At 36.4% G+C, this 21432-nt stretch overlaps 1 protein-coding gene across 1 annotated transcript in view; it reads right to left on the bottom strand.

Moving 5' to 3' along the window:
• Positions 1-20024, bottom strand: part of LOC580087 (dnaJ homolog subfamily B member 6) — a 32483-nt gene extending 12459 nt beyond the window's left edge. Inside the window, exons 1-6 of the mRNA XM_030990861.1 lie at positions 19608-20024; positions 10882-10977; positions 8275-8384; positions 4662-4724; positions 1579-1734; positions 738-816 (exon numbers count right to left, since the gene is read on the bottom strand). Of these exons, the coding sequence (XP_030846721.1) occupies positions 738-816; positions 1579-1734; positions 4662-4724; positions 8275-8384; positions 10882-10946 (473 nt within the window). The 5' untranslated portion in view covers positions 10947-10977; positions 19608-20024. The remainder of the gene's footprint in view (positions 1-737; positions 817-1578; positions 1735-4661; positions 4725-8274; positions 8385-10881; positions 10978-19607) is intronic.
• Between the last annotated feature and the right edge of the window lie 1408 nt (positions 20025-21432).

Below are 21432 nucleotides of genomic sequence, written 5' to 3'. Positions count from 1 at the left end.
CTGAGTTCCTATAGGAAATCTGTTTATTCAGATGGTCATATCTCAGCCAATACTTAACCTATTCCATTGGTTTTCGACATTTTGACATTATTTTTGATGCTCTTTGGAAAATGAAGAAAAATTGGTAAATTCTAAAAATAGATTTTTGATGATGTCACACTTCACCACTCTTTTCCAGCAGTTGTACATCTGCATACACATGACAATCAATACTCATAGATTGAAACAGGAAGTATGTAAAGCTTGTATTCTCTAGAAAAAAGGGATTAGGCGTAATGAAATAATATATTTTGCATTAAGTACACTGTAACTGAGTCAACAGGATGTCATATAAATACATATTTATACAGAGAAAGACAGATGTAGAAATGAGTGGAAAACAGGAGAGACAGACAAATATGAGAGCAAGTTACCGAGAAAAAGAATGAGGAAATAGAGAAAAACAAACAATAAAGGGGTAACAAGAACTGCCTGTATTTCATCAGGAGAGAAATTGAAAGCAAAACTAAAGATAGAGAGAGAGAGAGAGAGAGAGAGAGAGAGAGAGAGCGAGCAAAAGAACAAGAAGCAAAAGAGAGCGAGAGGGTGAGAAAAAGAGACAGAGATGGACAGAGAAAAGAAGAGTGAACAAGAAAAACAAAGATAATGCCAAAGATAAAATCAAGAACATCAAGAAAGTAAGAAATAAGAGAGAAGATTAAAAGTTATTCAAATAAATCTAGTACATGTAAACTCACCCAAATGAAGGTAGACCAGAATTAAAGAAAGAGTCTTGGAAAAGTGCATCATGAGTGTCATATGATCCACTCGCTGATTCTGTTATACAAGCAAAACAATATGCATAAATATATATAGAAGCCAGTAGAGGAGATGAGCAATTTCAATCATTTCATATACATGTAACATGCCAAATAATAATGAAACAAAAAACAACAAAATCTTATGTAGAAAAAAATGAAAATATTCATAACTAGATACAGAAGCAAATTGAAGATAAACAGCAATTTTTATCTTTTTTTCTTCTTCAAAGTCATTTTATTGTACTTATTTATTTTCATGCAAAAATAAAATATATTTTGTTTTTTCTTTTCACAACAAGTACACGTACTAAAGTGTTGGGAGCCTTAATGTTGCCAAACATAATTTATGGCAAAGTTTCACTTAAATTGTCTAATGGTGTTATTACCACGGTCATATCAACACAGATATAACATTACTGCTACCATTGCAAGGTGATCATGTTCTCTGTCAATGTGAATGTGTTCTTTGTCAGTGTGAACACGTTCTCTGTCAGTGTGAACACGTTCTCTGTCAATGTGAACACGTTCTCTGTCAATGTGAACACGTTCTCTGTCAATGTGAACACGTTCTCTGTCAATGTGAACACGTTCTCTGTCAATGTGAACACGTTCTCTGTCAATGTGAACACGTTCTCTGTCAATGTGAACACGTTCTCTGTCAATGTGAACACGTTCTCTGTCAATGTGAACACGTTCTCTGTCAATGTGAACACGTTCTCTGTCAATGTGAACACCTTCTCTGTCAATGTGAACACGTTCTCTGTCAATGTGTACTAACCTCCAAAGAAGGCACTGAATGGGTCGCTGGTTCCAAAGAATTCTCTGAAGATATCATCCGGATTCTTGAACTCAAAATGGAATCCACCCCTCCTTCCAAAACCGCTGCCAAAGCCGCTTCCAAAACTGTCGTAGTCAAAATCTGTGTGTTGTCGCCCTGCAGAGAGGAAGAGAGAGAGAGAGAGAGAGAGAGAGAGGGAGAGAGAGAGAAAGAGAGAGAGAGGGAGAGGAAGTAAAAATATCATGATAATATGACAATATTATGAACACTATCCTAAAAGTTCATCTGTACTAGTGATGCACATACATTTATGTGAAGAATTAAGGTTTTGATCTCAATAAAGAAATCAACAAACTTTTAAAGGCCATTGCCAATTATGACAGAAAGGTCACGAAAGGTCAAGAAAGGTCAAGAAAGGTCAAGACAGGTCGTTTCATTGATGAAGGCTGTAGATGAACAGCTAAAAATATCAGAGGTAAAGATATTCGAAATTTTGAATTGAGAACAAAAGTTTAAACTCTCAAAATATCATGAACACTTCTAATGTGCTGGTATGCAAAACTACAATTTCTCCCAAAATTACAGCGGAATGCAGAAGAAATTGAAGGGAAAAGTGTGAAGGAAAAATGATGCAAGTGATGGCTGCTTTCATGGCCAGAAACACAACAATCTAATTTATTTTTGTGGCATGAAAATTTGGCAAATCTGGGCCCCCGCCGTTTAATAAAGAGTTGAGATTGATCCAAATCAATCGCAAGTTTGCGGTCTGCTATCTCAGATGTACATGTCATGGCTGCGATTGATATCAATTGCAGATAAGTTGCTAATAATATCAACTTTTAGAAAGAAGAGGCCCTGGACGTCCCAAAATTCCCCCAAATTCCTAATTTTACTGATATAGTAAAGGCTCAAGGTAGAACAAAAATGAAGATCAAACAGAACAAAAGAAAATGATATCTAGAGTGCACTTTAAATTGCCATAATTTTCTTTGGAAGTGATAAAAGAAACAAGAAACTTTATTAGTTTATTTATTTCATTTTCCATTTAAAAGATAGTATTACTTCTTCTAACATACATGTACATGTATACATGTAGATAAGTTATAGATACATGATGTTATTACAGTAAATTGTGTTATATCATACCGAGTAACATTATTTGATTGTACCATTGTATTTGCTGATTTATGGAAATAAATACTCATAAAATAATAGAAAATTTATTTGAAAATTCCTTGGAACTAATCAGTAGACTATCTACAATTTTGCTTGAAATAATTCCAACAACCTAACCATACTGTTTCAACTTGCTACAAGAAAGATAAAAGATTCATGTTTAATATGCTTCCAAATGATTTCAGAGCAAATTCTCTTCAATTATTTACAACAGTTGACCTTCATATTCTTCACTCACTAATGATTTGTTGTACATGTACATGTATGTGCTATGAGTATGATAGTTTGATCCTAGTCTGCAGGCATATACCCTTGTCAGCCGTAGGGTGTAGCAGTGTCTGCATTATGAGACTACAATACGGTAGGCCTTGTAAATTACAAAGCCGCTCCTGGACCATAAGGCTACTGAAAAAAATATACGTGTTAAGCGTCCCGCCTGCTTCCTTTTTGGGGCCGCCTCCTTTTTTTCCTTTTTAAATTGTGTATTTTTTTTTTTTTTTAAACATGAAAACCACTGCTAAAAATTATCTATTTTTGATTTAAAAAAAAAAAAAAAAAAAAATCCCGGCGGACATCTTGAAAGAGAGCCCGAATGTCAGGGAAAATGTACCAAGCGGCCATTTTGAAGAAAAAAGGAAAAAAAGGGCCTCCTCCTTCCTATTTTTCAAAAAGGCAGGACGCTAAACATGCTTTTGTTTTTTATTTGGCCAAAACTGACAGATCTACATGTAGGCTCTGCTCAGGGCTTTATGAATTGTTATAAAGTGTCAAACTACTGTACTATTTGTGCTTGCAGACTATCTTTAATAACAAGGCACACAGCACAGCTCTATAGCTTCTATACAGTGTACACGGTACATGTAGATCAAGCATTCTTAGCATCGTTTTCTACCAGGTACTTGTTTACTACAAGTGGGATGGTGGTGGAGAGAGAAACAACAAACACTGTAGCTGATTATATATACAACAATGTACACAACATGTACATGTACATGTAATCTCTACCAGACTCTCACTCTCTTTTTTGAAATTTGATACCTGTAATACATTTTACCTGTAATTACTATTATTCAGTGCTCAAATTGTTAATATATGATGAAAAAATATTTTTAATATACCCATTACCACCATCATCCCTGGTGTGAAGACTGTAAATAGAATAAGTCCCATATGTACTTCATCTTATGGTCACTCAAATAGTTGGTGCATGATGAAAGCCCTCTCTTTAATCTATTCTTAAGACACTACCACCATCATCATCATCATCATAACTGTTGTGTTAATCACTCCCATACACGTCTGTTAATCTCATCAAGAAGATGCCTGTTAATCCACTCATACTAACAGCTTATCTCGTTACAGTCTTGTGGTGCCCTGTGAACAGGACGCTCATTAGAAACCTTTCAGTTCCAATTAAAGGGGCTATTCAACATTCTTGAAAGTCTTCTCGGATGGAGTAGCTGTTCATAAATCTTTATTAAAAAGTTGAAATAAACATATTTCAGAATTTAAAGAAAATTGAAGATCATGTGTGGAATTAATTTCCGTCTGTTTTTCACTTGTTTCACATTTCACATTCCATTGTCTGAAAAGAATGTCATAATAACCTTTCAGTTCCAATTAAAGGGGCTATCGATCATTCTTGCCAGTTTTCTACATGGAGGGATTATTCATAGATCTTTAAAGGGAAATCTAACCCCTGTAATAAGTTCCTTTGTATGAAAGCAGAAAAAAAGATACACAGAATGGCGAAAGTATGAAATAAATTGGAAAAATAATAAGAAAGTTATGAATGTTTGTAATATGAGATCACCAAGTCTACAGGAGTATGTGAATTGTCACAGAGGTGAGCGTCATACTATTGGATCAGGATAAGGATTAGAGTTTGAATGTACAACTAAACTTACCTCCTGCATTGTGCTGCTTCAAACCATCCAGTCCATACCTGTCATATACATCCCTCTTTTTCTCTGCAAGAACAAGCACAAAAATATGCAATTATTGTGAAATAAAATGCAATTCAGGGTGTGAGACTTGCCTAAGCTAGAATGTAGAATGCTTAATCACCCTGATAATTTACATGTTGTAGTTGTTATTTGTAACTGTGTACACTTTCCACTGCTAAAACCAATACCATCCAGCATTAGAAATTAGAAACTTCTCTTTTGTACAACATTTAAGCAATTCACTTATCTTTTTTTTTTAATAATCAATAATATTAGATGATAAAAATAAAAGGCAAAAACAAAGAACATAATGAACTGAAATTAGTTCATCTACATTGTACACTTGTAAATAGTACTTTGTCTTGAAAAAGATAATATAATTTACATCTAAATATTATATTCAAAACTGGATAAAGTGATAATGATAATTCTTGCATGATGATGAAAGTTGTTTTCTCTCTGAAAACCTATTTATATACATTCAGCTGGGCTTAATCATCACAGATGTTCCTATTTACTGACACTCTGACAGCATACAAAACCTTTCATGTCCATGCAAGCGGTGCCTTTAAAATCATTATACTATGGATTTGTTGCTCCATCTGTGCTAGGATAGCCTCATTTGTATAATCTAGTCAAATGGTATTGAGCCAAAAATATAATCTCCAAGTAGGTCAAAGGATTTAAGGCTTAAAAGGGACTATACGTATCGCAATGAACTGTGACAACGATTTACACTAAAAAATAACCATTCCATGATTCCACATGTTTACAAATATTTGTAGATGAAGATGTAACAAGTGAATTAAAAGCGTCTATTGAAGAGTAAGGACCAAGGATCCTTGAAATATTGTCCATAGTCCTTTAAAAAAAAACACTGTAAGGGCTGATGTCCCTCATGGAATCCCTTCTAAAGCACAAATTGTTTACTGTACTCATTGTGGGTGATAAAATCAATAGTAATTCCCTAATGATGCTCCTGCTATGATGGAGCTGTGAACATCAAGATAAAATGTGTGAGTGTGTGTAGGGGGGGGGGGGAGGGTCCATTAAAAATATTGTATATTGACAAGGCGCTATAAGCCTATACAGCTATCCTTTATGGAATCCCTTCTAAAGTAAACATTGTTTACGCATTATGGGTGATGAAATCGATAAGTAATTTCGTGATCATGCTCTTGCATGCATTCCAGGATAGGTGCTTCTAAGGGTGCGTTTAAGCTTAAATTTTGAAGGCAGAATGAGCGATTTGTAACGCTCATCGTAATCGCAGTTCCACGGTGTACTGTTTATGCTCACTTCTCTGGCTCCTCCAGGCAATTCTCCCTGTGTGGCCTTAATTGGTCTTCCAGCTGAATTCGCAAACCTTCACTGTGCATGCTACGTAGACCCACTAGAGGTCAGTGCGTTGACCCCATTTAAACGCGTTTAAAAATTGTAAACGCATCTTTTTGTGAGTTTACGATCAGCGATCATGATCGCCGTTTTTCGGTGATTCTACAAAAGTGAGCATGGACGCAACCGTGTTTTAAACTAAACGCGTAACAGATGCCTGTTTCTGGCCAGAAAAAGTGAAGCATAAACACGCCCTAATATGATGGAGCTGTGAACATTAATGTTTAGATGACAGTTAAAATATGTTAGTGTGAGTTTGGGAGAGAGAGAGAGAGAGGGGGGGGGGGGTCTCCATTATAAAATATTGTACACATGAACAGAGGCTCTCCTTCAAGGAATCCCCTCTACAATACAAATTGTTTACGCATAATGGGTGATGAAATCGATAGTAATTCCCTGATCATGCTCTTAGCCTCTTTCATGCATTGCATGATACTAGGCGCTGCTATGATGGAGCTGTGCACAGTAAGTAAGATAGAATGTGTGAGTGTGTGGGTATGGAGGGGGGGGGGGCATTATAAAACATTATATATATTGACAAGGCTCTATGTGTAATGTGTATGCACATATTATGGGCTATCCCTTCAAGGAATCCCCCAATACAAATTGTTTACGCATAATGGGTGATGAAATCGATAGTAACTCCCTGATCATGTTATACGCTTTTACTATGAAGGAGCTGTGTACCTACATCCAGGCTCAGATGACAGATAAAATGTCTGAGCCTCATATTTCACACATCGCTAGTGAAGCATGATTACATTACGCTGGTCATGTTCCCACTGGCTAAGTTTCATATGCATGTCAGTTCATTGCATGGCGCAGTATTCACCTTTCTCTCTGTACATACTGTACACCTGTACAGTAGGCTGACTAAACAATGTGTTTTGTTTGGCACACATACATGTATTGTAACTACTGTAGCGCTCCATGTGAATAGCTTACAGTGTTTATGAAGTAGGTTGCAATGTGCACAACATTCTGTCGAGGTGAAATCAACTGTACTGTTCTCGTAGTCCAAGGCTATAGCCCAATGTCGTATGCATGTATTTGTATATACACTGTAGTATTTTAAAGTAAACATAAATATGTATACATGTATATTTGTAGAAACAGTACAGACGAGAATCAGCAATAGAGAAGACTACTTTTAGAAATTAAATTGTACCACATGCAACTTGAATAAATAACTCATTCATAATTGTGATCTTACAACATAACATACACTGTGCCTGGTACACAGTTCATGTGTACACCTGTATATTATGTTTATCCATGAATATCGAATATTCATCAAAATGGTAATCAAAGGAAAAGAGACAACATCTATTTTTACAATATGGGCTAACATGATTACCTGCTACTCATAATTATATTCATGGATACTCATGATTATTCATTAAAAAAAAAATTGATTGCAAGGATATCTTACTACCGTATCTGATAGAATCTCATGAGTCTCTGCAATCTCTTTAAGCCTTCAGCAATCTGTGCTTCCTTCTTTAAACAGAAAAAATGAAATCTATCTGTACAATGATTGCATTCTGAATATTCAGTATGCCATCACGATTATTTATGAAAATGAAAGCAATTTGCAAGGGTGATGTCTTACTATCTGAAAGAATCTCATAAGCCTCTGCAATGTCTTTAAATCTCTTTTCTGCTTCCTTCTTTAAACAGAATATATACAATCAATCTGTATAACAATTGCATTCTTAATATTCATGGTACTCATGAATATTCAGTATGCAATCATGATTATTCATGATACTGAAAGCAATTTGCAAGGATATTATCTTACTATCTGATAGAATCTCATAAGCCTCTGCAATCTCTTTAAATCTCTTCTCTGCTTCCTTCTTTAAACAGAAAATAAACAATCAATCTGTATAACAATTGCATTCTTAATATTCATGGTACTCATGAATATTCAGTATGCAATCATGATTATTCATGATACTGAAAGCAATTTGCAAGGATATTATCTTACTATCTGATAGAATCTCATAAGCCTCTGCAATCTCTTTAAATCTCTTTTCTGCTTCCTTCTTTAAACAGAAAATATACAATCAATCTGTATAACAATTGCATTCTTAATATTCATGGTACTCATGTATATTCAGTATGCAATCATGATTATTCATGATACTGAAAGCAATTTGCAAGGATATTATCTTACTATCTGATAGAATCTCATAAGCCTCTGCAATCTCTTTAAATCTCTTCTCTGCTTCTTTCTTGTTGTTTGGATTCTTGTCCGGATGCCATTTAAGGGCTAGTTTTCTGTAACTGAAAGAGGAAGGAGACACATATTAGAAATTAGAAATTGATTTTGAAAAATAGAAACTCTTAAAAATGTAATAACTCACTGTCCTTGTATCTTTACATGTACATTTACAAGATTAATAATAATAATAATAATATCGAATATTTAGGAGCGCTAAAAACAATAAGTACCATAGCGCTTACAAATACAAATATATGTAAAGAGGACAAGAAAGTACAGAACAGGAAGTATATCACATAGATCATTGGGGGAAAAGGTGAGTTTTGAGGGATCTTTTGAAGGTGGCAAGACAGGTAATTTTCCTTATGGAAAGAGGGATGTTGTTCCATGTCTTTGATGCAGCTACTGCAAAGCGTTTTTCAGCTACTGAGAGTCTAGATTTGGGAATGTTAAGTTTACATGTGTCGGTTGCTGAACGAAGTTACGAGTTGGTGTATATATTTGGAGGGTGTCATTAAGATATTCAGGTGCCAGATGATTGAGTATTTTAAAAGCATACAAACAGAATTTAAACAGAACACGTTGGTGAAGAGGTAACCAGTGGAGCTCCTTAAAGGTGAAGTATGAGTTCTTGACCCAAGGCCAAAGATTAATCTAGCGGCACGATTCTCGACAGTTTCAAGTTTCCTTCTATCTTTAGCAGATAAAACAGTATACATGTAAAGACTATTGCAGTAATCCAATCTAGAAAGAATAAGAGCTCGGACAGCATGGTGACATGTCTTTAAATCAATAAATCTGTGAATCCTCCATAAATTGCGGAGATGAAAATTACTATTACGGACTACTTGGTTAAGGTTTACATGAGAGGTCAATTTGAACATATTAACATATTAACATATTAATGTCTCTTGCAATAGAACAGATCCTTTCAAAAAAAGTCTTGTATCTATAAATTTGTCCTCTGGACAACATCTCTTGTAGTACTGTAAAACTGCTACACTTTTGTATATATTCAACATGGAATCAAATTTAGATAAAACTGAACTTAATCCTCTTGAAAAAGGCGAGCTCAGTATCCAGACCCTGTGTCTCATACAATAAATTGATGCCCAGTCTCATAATATACAGTGCTTATAATAAATATATAATAAATACCATATTTAACTTAAGAAAAGAAGTAATGTTATGATTGTCCCAATGTGTTACTTGCAGAGAGTGTGGATGGTATTTTGGTATAACAAAAGAAGAGAGAAAAGAAAAGCAAAAATTTTAAAAATAACAATTTAGAGTGTACTGTACATGGGTACATAAAATCAGCAACATTCAGGCAAATACAAATTGTGTTTGATTTTTTTTTTTTTGCGATTCCCTTGCGATATTCAATTATATCTAGGAGCATTGATATCACAATTGACAGTGTACTGTACTCCAAAAATGCAAATCTATGAAGAGGGAAAAAGGGGAAAATATAAGCAAAAAAACGTAAATGATCAAGCAATCCAGTCATTGAATATTCTTTCCATTGATATCCTGAAATACTGTAGCTTCAATATTAACTTTACAGTTACAGGTTTTTACTGTAGTAAATCCCAGAGTACATTTAATGAACAACCCTTCCAATGAATGAGAGAGAGAGAGAGAGAGAGAGTCGCTAATCAATTGGCATACAGGCAATGCCTGTGTAATGAAATCTCATTTCCACCATCCAAACGTCGTCATAGAAACCTTAGTATTCATCTGCCTGTTGTTACTACTCTGGCAAATTAATCTGAGAGAGATCTATATTTACAAAGGTATGTTACCTTGCAGGCTTGCACTGTCTGGAATTGTATTAAAACATACTACCCATCAAAGGTTAGATTTCGTAAAAATCTAAGTTGCAAAATTGTATTGTAATTCCCCCCCCCCCCCCCCCATAATTACAGGGGTTCTATCTTGCACGTTTGTACTTATTTAATTAAAGGTAAAGACCAGTTATGGTCATGCGATTGCATTGTGAAAGAAACGTTGTGGAATCGATCAGAAAAGGTTGATTATCTAGCATCTAGCATCTGCAAGGTTCTGGAATCATCAAAATGATAAGAAATTTGGCCCATTCTTCGTAAAGTTACAAGCACTATACACAGAAAGAAGTATATGGGACTACCCTATATCTCTCACAGACCATGAGAGAAACAAATTTACCAAATATATGAATTAGTAGGCGGTTTCCCGGCAAATTTTTTATCATCATGTATTAACATATTCTTTCACATGATTGGTAATAAGAGCTTCCATTTCATTTTTTGAAATTGGGGCATTTCCAATACTGGTCTTTACCTTTAAGCTAATATAAATGCATATATTGTTGAATTGGAAATTAGTAGCATTTCCCTATACCGGTATACTTTCAGCACCTATGGGTGGGAAGTTTGGGCGATTGGTTTAAAACTAGGGTAATTAATAATAGTTATGTTATCAAAGGCTCCATACGCATTACCCTGGGCTGTACATGTACATGGTACATGTATTTAACTCCATTACTATCATCTAATTATCATTATACAAGTAACTTACGATTTCTTGATGTCAGTCTCGCTGGAGGTTTTTGCGACGTTGAGGACTCGGTAGAAGTCAGGCATCTTGATGATTGTGGCTATAACAAACACACAGCTGGAAAGAGACGAAAGAGAGACAAAGAACAAAGAATTATTACACGTTCTTCTCACTGTTTGTCAACCATGTAAAATGTGTTGTGGAACTTTTGACCCCTTGTAAAGCAAATAATGGTGAATCCAAAGAATTTTTATTGCGTGCTAAAAATATAGGGTAAGAAAATCTAGGGTACAAGTTCAAACATACATGTACCTGTACATGCTCATGTGCAAAACTTACAGTACATGTACGTGTACACCTATAGGTCTACACAAGAACTCAAAGTTTCCTAGCACTAAATAAAACATGAGCAGCAAAATGAAGTACACATGTAACATGTACAGTGTACATGTACATCTTGGCCCGAATTCACAAAGGAGGTTTGTCGACAAACCTTGGTTTTTGTACGTCATATGACGCGTTTTACACGTTTTTTACAAACCTGGTTTGTAAAAAACAAAAGGAGGTTTGGCGAAACAAAAGGAGGTTTGAGCTCGAACCTTGCTTTGTGAATTTGGGCCGTAAAGTTGAAGTGTGCTAACTTTAAAGATGATTTTTGGATTGATGTGGTCAATTTAGTCATCTGAAACTAGGCCTACAGTGTACCGGCTGTGTCTGTGTGTTCAATTTATCCAAAATAACCTGGGCCCCGTCTTTAATATAAATAGTTGATATCAATCACAACAACAGTGTAGTATGTACATGTATATATATGTGTACAGTGTTTAAGAGATAGGGGACTGCAAACTTGCAATTGATTAATTAATACAGGACTTGCGATTGATTTGATAGGTGATAGGTGATAGGTGATAGTGGTGGTTATTTTACCTGACAGCTAAGAAAGCAATAAATGCTTGTAAGTAAGCAATCAATTGTAACTCTTGAGACAGGGCCCAGGTCATACACAATTAGGTGAACTATAGAAGTGTACCATCTACACAATACACAATATCAACAAGTACAAAGAAAGTTTGCCGTGAGTAAACACATCATGAATTGTAGTTGTTCTTGTTTCACCAACAACTTCGTTCACAGCATTGTGTGACCTAGATGCACATTGTAGGCACTGCACAGACAGTGTCAATAAACACAGTCATCATGCACGTAACACCAAAGAGATACAGGGTACAATACATTAACGGTACTGTAGTAGAGAAGCATTCCTTTAGAGAGCTAGGTGTTAGAACTTCAAAGAGCTACATTAGATCAAACAGGAAATCGTTATTCAAACAATTGTAGGCCTATATTAATTAGTAGATTTATTCATTTCCTACATGTACTATGATTTTTAAACACATACCGGTACTGCTTATTTTAAAAGAAAACAACTCTTTTGGTAATTCACTGGCAAATGTACAGCATATCTTATAACAATTTTTAAAATGTATATTTTTTTCAATTCAATTCAATAAGGGTTTATTCGTATGATGTTCTGGCAGCCGAAGCTGAATTGCAGATCATTTGTACAAGGTAAAAACATCATGATATTTAAAATACACATGTTGACATAAAATAAAATTAATGACATATAAAAGGATAAAAATACTGGACACATTTATACACATAATAGGCAACATCATTAAACATAAACATATACAAAAATATATAGATCTATAGATACTGTAGATGGATACATTTATTTTGGTGGCAGCAGTTGGTTATTGAATAATTGAACTCTTGTAAACAGCATAAATAGTTTGCAACTTATATTCTTTATAGGCAAGAGAGGCTAGAGAGCTTTGAAAAAGGCATGCAATTCCATAAATTCTATAGTAGCCCTGCATGCTATCATACAGTTGATACACATTGAATCGAGGCTCAAAATTTCATTTCAGCTACATCAAGAGCCTCCATAGACCACAGGAATGAAATCAAAAGCAATAAGATTCTAAATGTCCTACAAAATCTCTGCGACAGTTACCGGTATATGCATTTTATTGCATTCCATGTCATCAGTCCGCTGAGAACTAAAAAGGGTTCAACCCTGTCATAAATGATACAAATTTACGCCCCTCTGACACCGAGTTTGATCTTTCCAGATATTTCCAAATTGCAAGAGAGATTACGTTTTAATAATGTCACCAGTTCTTGCTCATGTCAAAGTGGTAATATTGCAATTATTTGTTGCAATGTGAAACCCAGTAATTGCCCATAAAATGCACAATGCCCAAGTAGTGTTGAGCACAGCAGAAAAACATTCAACGATTCGGCCCTACAATGCATACAGCGTACATGTGTGTAGATTTTTTTATCAGCCCCCCACATATACCATAACAGCCGAGTGCATGAGCTGACTTTAATCATACCCCTTGTACAGGGTGTACATGTAAATTTTGTGATTTTTGTGTTTTTCATTTATAACTCAAGAATAAAAGGTAGAATAAATCAGGGCCTTTGTTGAATGATTTTAGATGTTAATCTACATGTAAGATTTAATATGCCACATTCTCAGAAAACATTACCGTAATCAGACAAAAGTTCACCCTGATATTATTATTTTTTCTTCTTTCAATAGCATGTGCATGTACATGTATACCGGTAGGCCTATTGAAGACTTCCATTTCACATTCATATCAAAATATCAAATAAAGTCATATACCTAGGAAGTCTAAACAAAGGTTTACCAGGAATCTTTGTGATTAATTCCCGATATTATTAAGTTGGTTTTGATAGAAGCAGAATAATGGGAGAAACATGTCAGTGAAAGTTTGAGCAAAGAACAATTAAATTTAAAGATACAAGTTTTGAAGGTGCGATCAGTAAAATGCAAATTGGCAACACTGTGCCGTGTCTTGCAAGCAACCCTTCCATTCATCCTGTACTACAAAATAGAAAATTAAATAAATTTCCCTTTAAAAATGTTCAATCATAGTAGCCTATTCATACGTTCACGCTAATTATAATTATAGCAAATGACGTGTTTTTATACAACCACTGTACTAAAACAAATCTATTTTATCATACAATTAAAGTTTATGAAAGTGATGAATTTTTACCCGTTTTACTTTTATTAGATGAAAAATTTGTCTTTCATCTAGACCCTACTTTCTAATTCTAGCCTGTTGAAACAGAAGTGAAACAAGTGTTGTATTTACTTTCTAAATAAAGGCCTATTAAATTCAGAATCATCTAACAAGTTTCCCTACTTTCACCCCCCCCCCCCCTCCCCTTGTTAACAAAATAATAAGAAGAAAATAAAGAGGCTGTTCACACCGGCAGAGATAGCGCGCGCTAGACCGCGCTATCTCCGCGGTTTGGAAGGTACAACACCGGAGTGAAGTTAGAAAGATATTCGATATTCGATATTCGATATTCAAAATGCGAATATAAAGCCAGTTTGATATTCGGATTTTCGGATATTCAAAATATCTCAATTCAATACACATAAACATATCTGATATAAGCTTGTTTTAGGTACCCAACCCCTATTGACCGGGACCATCATCTGTTGTCTGATAGATATGAAAACAACATACATTTTTATATGACTTTTATCCCGGTCAAAAGGGGATAAGTCACATATCTTAGCAAAAAAAATACATGTCTCTCTTTAAAATATAATTATTCCATACGCATGCATATATGGGATAACGGGGCCTTTTTTTAGGTACCCATCCCCTATTGACCAGGAACATCTTCTGTTGTCTGATAGATATGAATACAACAAACATTTTGATATGACTTTTATCCCGGTCAAAAGGGGATAAGTCGCATATCATCAATAAAGATACCGGTCTGTCTTTAAGAAATAATTATTCCATACACATGCACATATCGGATATATGGGCCTTTTTTAGGTACCCATCCCCTATTGACCGGGACCATCATCTGTTGTCTGATAGATATGAATACCACGAACATTTTTATATGACTTTTATCCCGGTCAAAAGGGGATAATTCACAAATCTTATCAATAAAGATACCGGTCTGTCTTTAAAATATGATTATTCCATACACATTCACATATCGGATATGTGGGCCTTTTTTAGGTACCCATCCCCTATTGACCGGGACCATCATCTGTTGTCTGATAGATATGAAAACAAGAAACATTTTGATATGACTTTTATCCCGGTCAAAAGGGGATAAGTCACATATCTTAGCAAAAAAAAATACATGTCTCTCTTTCAAATATAATTATTCCATACGCATGCATATATGGGATAACGGGGCCTTTTTTTAGGTACCCATCCCCTGTTGACCAGGAACATCTTCTGTTGTCTGATAGATATGAATACAACAAACATTTTGATATGACTTTTATCCCGGTCAAAAGGGGATAAGTCACATATCATCAATAAAGATACCGGTTTGTTTTTAAGAAATAATTATTCCATACACATGCACATATCGGATAAAGGGCCTTTTTTAGGTACCCATCCCCTATTGATCGGGACCAGCCTCTGTTGTCTGATAGATATGAAAATAAGAAACATATTTATATGACTGGGGGGGAGGGGGAAGGCAAGGTTCTTTCGGCCTCACCCTTCTCCACACGTTGTTGGCGGGATTAACCGCAAATGATCTATTTCCCCTTCTTTTCACCTTTTTTTTTCCTTCTTCCTCTTTTTCGGTCCTTTTTAGCTCTCCTTTTTGTCTTCATTTTCCTTCCTTCTCTCTCTTTTTTTTTTAGAGGGGGCGGGGGAGGCAAGGGCCTTTTGCCCACCCCCACCCCACCCCGATCCACAACTTGTTGGCGGGAAAGTTGCAACTGATACCCCCTTCTTTTCTTCTTCCTCATGCAATTTTTTGAGGGGGAGGGGGTGATGGGAGTGTAGCATCGTTACCATCAAGGGGACCGTAAGGCATTATGCGAACGATGGCGTCCCCTGTATAAAGACTTTTTAAAGGTATATTTTACTTTATACCTTTGAGAATTATATATAGAGACATCTTGCCAAAGGACATATAGCCTTAGCCATATCCAGGCACCCAGAAGCTCTTCAATTTCAGCCAATGAAGAGTTTCAATATTTTAATTTTCCATGAATTATCATCCCTCAGGATACTAGTAATCAAAATTAATAAACCTAACTTGATTTATCCACAATCTTGATTTCATGAAACTTTCCTAACACCGAAAACAAACTAATTGCAAACTCAGTCCTTAAATAACTTTGATAATGGGCCTGCTTGGTCTACTTAGTATCTCAGTGGCTTAGACTGGATGAGATCAGTCGTGGACAGGGTGGTGGGGCAAGATTTCCAACAAGGGGGACAAATTACGATGGCATTATGTTTTACTTCCTTTTTTCCGTCACCACAGGAGCGGGGGAAATCTATATATAATTATCAAAGATGAAAGGAAAAATAAACCTACTTAAAAAAGACAAATATTCAGGGCCATGTGTCGCCACCCGCCTCCCCCACAGCTATGCCAAAGCCGTGAGGTGTCCTCCATCCAATATTTCTCTTTGTTATGCGACTTATCCCCTTTTGACCGGGATAAAAGTCATATAAAAATGTTTGTTGTATTCATATCTATCAGACAACAAATGATGTTCCCGGTCAATAGGGGATGGGTACCTTAAAAAGGGCCCCTATATCCGATATATGCATGTGTATGGAATAATTATATATTAAAGAGAGACATGTATCTTTTTTGATAAGATGTGACTTATCCCCTTTTGACCGGGATAAAAGTCATATAAAAAGTTTTGTTGTTTTCATATCTATCAGAAAACAGATGATGGTCCCGGTCAATAGGGGATGGGTATCTAAAAAAAGGCCCATATATCTGATATATGCATGTGTATAGAATTATTATATTTTAAAGAGAGACCGGTATCTTAATTGGATAATGTGACTTATCTCCTTTTGACCGGGATAAAAGTCATATAAAAATGTTTGTTGCACTCATATCTATCAGAAAACAGATGATGGTCCCGGTCAATAGGGGATGGGTACCTAAAAAAGGCCCATATATCCGATATATGCATGTTAATGGAATATTTAAAGAGAGTCATGTATCTTTTTTGATAAGATATGTGACTTATACCCTTTTGACCGGGATAAAAGTCATATCAAAATGTTTGTTTATTCATATCTATCAGACAACAGATGCTGGTCCCGGTCAATAGGAGATGGGTATCTAAAACAAGGCCTCTTTATGCATGTGTATGGAATAATTATATTTGACAGATAGACATGTATCTTTTTTGCCAAGATATGTAACTTATCCCCTTTTGACCGGGATAAAAGTCATATCAAAATGTATGTTGTATTCATATCTATCAGGAAACAAATGATGGTTCCGGTCAATTGGGGATGGGTACCTAAAAAAGGCCCATATACCGATTTATGCATGTGTATGGAATACTTATATTTTAAAAACAGACCGGTATATTTTTTGATAAGATGTGACTTATCCCCTTTTGACCGGGATAAAAGTCATATAAATATGTTTGTTGTATTCATATCTATCAGAAAACAAATGATGTTACCAGTCAATAGGGGATGGGTACCTTAAAAAGGGCCCCTATATCCGATGTATGCATGTGTATGGAATACTTATATTTTAAAAGAGAGACATGTATCTTAATTGGATAAGATATGTGACTTATCCCCTTTTGACCGGGATAAGATCATATCAAAATGTTTGTTGCATTCATATCTATCAGACAACAGATGATGGTCCCGGTCAATAGGGGATGGGTATCTAAAAAAGGCCCATATATCCGATATATGCATGTGACTGTATGAAATTATGATGTGCTACAGATACCTGTATCTTAATTGGATAAAATATGTGACTTAACCCCTTTTGACCGGGATAAAAGTCATATAAAAATGTTTGTTGTATTCATATCTATCAGAAAACAAATGATGGTCCCGGTCAATAGGGGATGGGTATCTAAAAAAAGGCCCATATATCCGATATATGCATGTGTATGGAATTATGATGTGCTACAGATACCTGTATCTTAATTGGATAAGATATGTGACTTATCCCCTTTTGACCGGGATAAAAGTCATATCAAAATGTTTGTTGCATTGATATCTATCAGACAGCAGATGATGGTCCCGGTCAATAGGGGATGGGTATCTAAAAAAGGCCCATATATCCGATATATGCATCTGTATGGAATAATTATATTTTAAAAGAGAGACATGTACCTTTATAAATAAGATATGTGACTTATCCCCTTTTGACCGGGATGAAAGTCATATCAAAATGTTTGTTGCATTCATATCTATCAGACAACAGATGATGGTCCCGGTCAATAGGGGATGGGTATCTAAAAAAGGCCCATATATCCGATATATGCATGTGTATGGAATTATGATGTGCTACAGATACCTGTATCTTAATTGGATAAGATATGTGACTTATCTCCTTTTGACCGGGATAAAAGTCATATCAAAATGTTTGTTGCATTCATATCTATCAGACAACAGATGATGGTCCCGGTCAATAGGGGATGGGTATCTAAAAAAGGCCCATATATCCGATATATGCATGAGTATGGAATTATGATGTGCTACAGATACCTGTATCTTAATTGGATAAGATATGTGACTTATCCCCTTTTGACCGGGATAAAAGTCATATCAAAATGTTTGTTGCATTCATATCTATCAGACAACAGATGATGGCCCCGGTCAATAGGGAATGGGTATCTAAAAAAGGCCCATATATCCGATATATGCATCTGTATGGAATAATTATATTTTAAAAGAGAGACATGTATCTTTTTAAATAAGATATGTGACTTATCCCCTTTTGACCGGGATAAAAGTCATATCAAAATGTTTGTTTATTCATATCTATCAGACAACAGATGCTGGTCCCGGTCAATAGGGGATGGGTATCTAAAACAAGGCCTCGATATATCCGATATAATTATGCATGTGTATATGGAATAATAATATTTTACGTAAGACATGTATCTTTTTTGCCAAGATATGTGACTTATCCCCTTTCGACCGGGATAAAAGTCATATAAAAATGTATGTTGTTTTCATATCTATCAGACAACAGATGATGGTCCCGGTCAATAGGGGTTGGGTACCTAAAACAAGCTTATATCAGATATGTTTATGTGTATTGAATTGAGATATTTTGAATATCCGAAAATCCGAATATCAAACTGGCTTGATATTCGCACTTTGAATATCGAATATCGAATATCGAATATCTTTCTAACTTCACGCCGGTAGGTACAACGTCGTTTCGGTCCGCCCAACAGCGAGTCACGGCGAGCCAACACTGGAGCACCTCTTGGGGGTGGTCCACGAGAGATAGCGCGGGCTAGCGCGCGCTAGAAAAAAGGGGGTGCTACGATAGACCGCGCTATCTCATTGCGGTGTGAACAGCCTCAAAGATAGACCTTCCCTACATTTCATATAAATCATATTCATAGTTTTATAAATTGACTGTTCTATATTCCATGACCGTCTCTGCACTGCATAATCCATCCTTATTCCATCCCTCTCTCCAGCTCCGCAAGAACCTCAAATGTTTATGCATGCAATATTATCTCATCATCATGGTTATGAAACCCAAAACACAATTACCGGTATCTGAAAATGAAACATGAGCTACATCATGCATGTACAATGGCAAGCCAGTGAACCGATCATTATGCACACAATGTATGCACACAATGCAATGCCGACGTACAGGCAGAACACTCCAGCTACACTTACCGAAATGTCGCACTCGAATTGTCTGGATCAGAGCCCTTTTGCTGGGCTTAAGAATGGCTGAGCTCCAGATTATTTGTTGAATAACCGTGAAAAACAATCTCAAAATTTGATTCCAATCAAAACATGGAGATTTTCAGGTGATTTGACGGAGTTTATCCATTTGTGCGGCGACAGAAAAACGACTAGCAACGTATTCCTTTAGTCACGAATTCCTGAGCGGCTAAAAATGGCATGTATTGCATTCCTCCTCGAAACCCTGCGGCCCCTGTCGGGTCAGCTGCTTGGATCGGTCGGTCCCTTCCGTACGGAAGGAATGCTGCATTCTAATGCGGTGAACGCACGGAAGCTTTATGATCCTATCATTGAAAGATGATCGCTGGAGCTGAAAGTTGAGCTCTCGTGAGTGCGAGATGGTGGAGTCGCACAACCAAAAAACAATTAGTTCATTAGGAAGAGGAAGACAAACAAATCCCTGATGCCATCCGATTCTTCTTCTATTTCTACTTTTCAGACTTGCAGCATAATTATTTCATGCTGTATTTACTTGATAATTGGGTAGGACGTATGGCTAATGCTGTTCAAACCAGGCGCGGATCCAGGATTTCTTAGGGGAGGGGGCCCAACTTTTTTTTTTTTGCTCCCGAAAATTTGAAAATCGCGCCGGCCGAAAAGTCGCTCAGTGGGGGGGGGGGGGGGGGGGGGGGGGGGGGGGTACAGAGCACAATTTTTTTTTTTTTTTTTTTTTTTTGCTTCCGAAATTTTGAAAAACGCGCCGGCCAAAAATTCGCTCAGTGGGGGGGGGGGGGGGGGGGGGGGGGGGGGGGGGGGGGGGGGGGGGGGGGGGGTAGTGAGCACATTTTTTTTTTTTGATCCTCAAAAAAATTCAATTTGCACCCCCCCCCCTTGAGCGTCAGGGGGGGGGGCCCAACCCCAAAAAAGGTAAAAATCACGTGATTTTACATGATTTTTTTCTCAAGGGGGGGGGGGGCCCGGGCCCCCGGGGCCCCCCCCCCCCCCCTGGATCCGCCACTGGTTCAAACCCTCTTCATCTATCAAACCCATCAAACACAATAATGTGACCCAGATGATGATGTTGATGACTGCAGGGTGGAGACTGGAGATCCAGGAGATTCTGGGTCGATGACTCATTCTCTCCAAGTATTTCATATACTTGGCAGGCAATAAGACCACCCTATGTCTCTTTTTCTCTCTCCCACTCTCTCCCTCCCTCTCTCTCTCTCTCTCTCTCTCTCTCTCTCTCTCTCTCTGTATCTTTTCCCCGATGTGTCTCTTAATATCTTTGTTTATTTCTGTTTTGTCTTTATCTCTTTGTATAGGCCCTACTATATTTTTTAATCTGATAATGATTTACAATAAAGGGGCACCTAATATCATACAAAGGGAAACGTCAAAGCAAAAATTAACAATTTTTAGACATTGGTAGGCCCTTATAACCATTGTGTTAGATTATCAGGGATGATATCATTGTTTCGCTTTAGGTCCTACATGGTAGTGAGCACTATTTTTTGTCCTTCTATTTTGACGCCGAAAATGTGAAAATCGCGCTGGTCGACAGTGAGCGCTTTTTTTAAATTTAATTTTTTTACTAGATACACCCCCCCCCCTTGAGCAAAAAAAGAAAATGTAATTTTCTGGTCACAACTTTATTTTATTTACTTTTTTTTTGCCGGTCCTTTTTAATTTTTTACTTAACACCCCCCCCCCCCCCCCCCCCCCCTTGAGCAAAAAAGAAAATGTAATTTTCTGGTCACAATTTTATTTTATTTACTTTTTTTTTGCCGGTCCTTTTTAATTTTTTTTACTA

The sequence above is a fragment of the Strongylocentrotus purpuratus genome, unplaced genomic scaffold (genome assembly GCF_000002235.5).
Source record: "Strongylocentrotus purpuratus isolate Spur 01 unplaced genomic scaffold, Spur_5.0 spur5_scaffold_19, whole genome shotgun sequence".
Classification (NCBI taxonomy): Eukaryota; Metazoa; Echinodermata; class Echinoidea; order Camarodonta; family Strongylocentrotidae; genus Strongylocentrotus; species Strongylocentrotus purpuratus.
The sequence above is the reverse complement of the archived record's forward strand: the minus strand, read 5'-3'. Positions and strand labels throughout refer to the sequence as shown.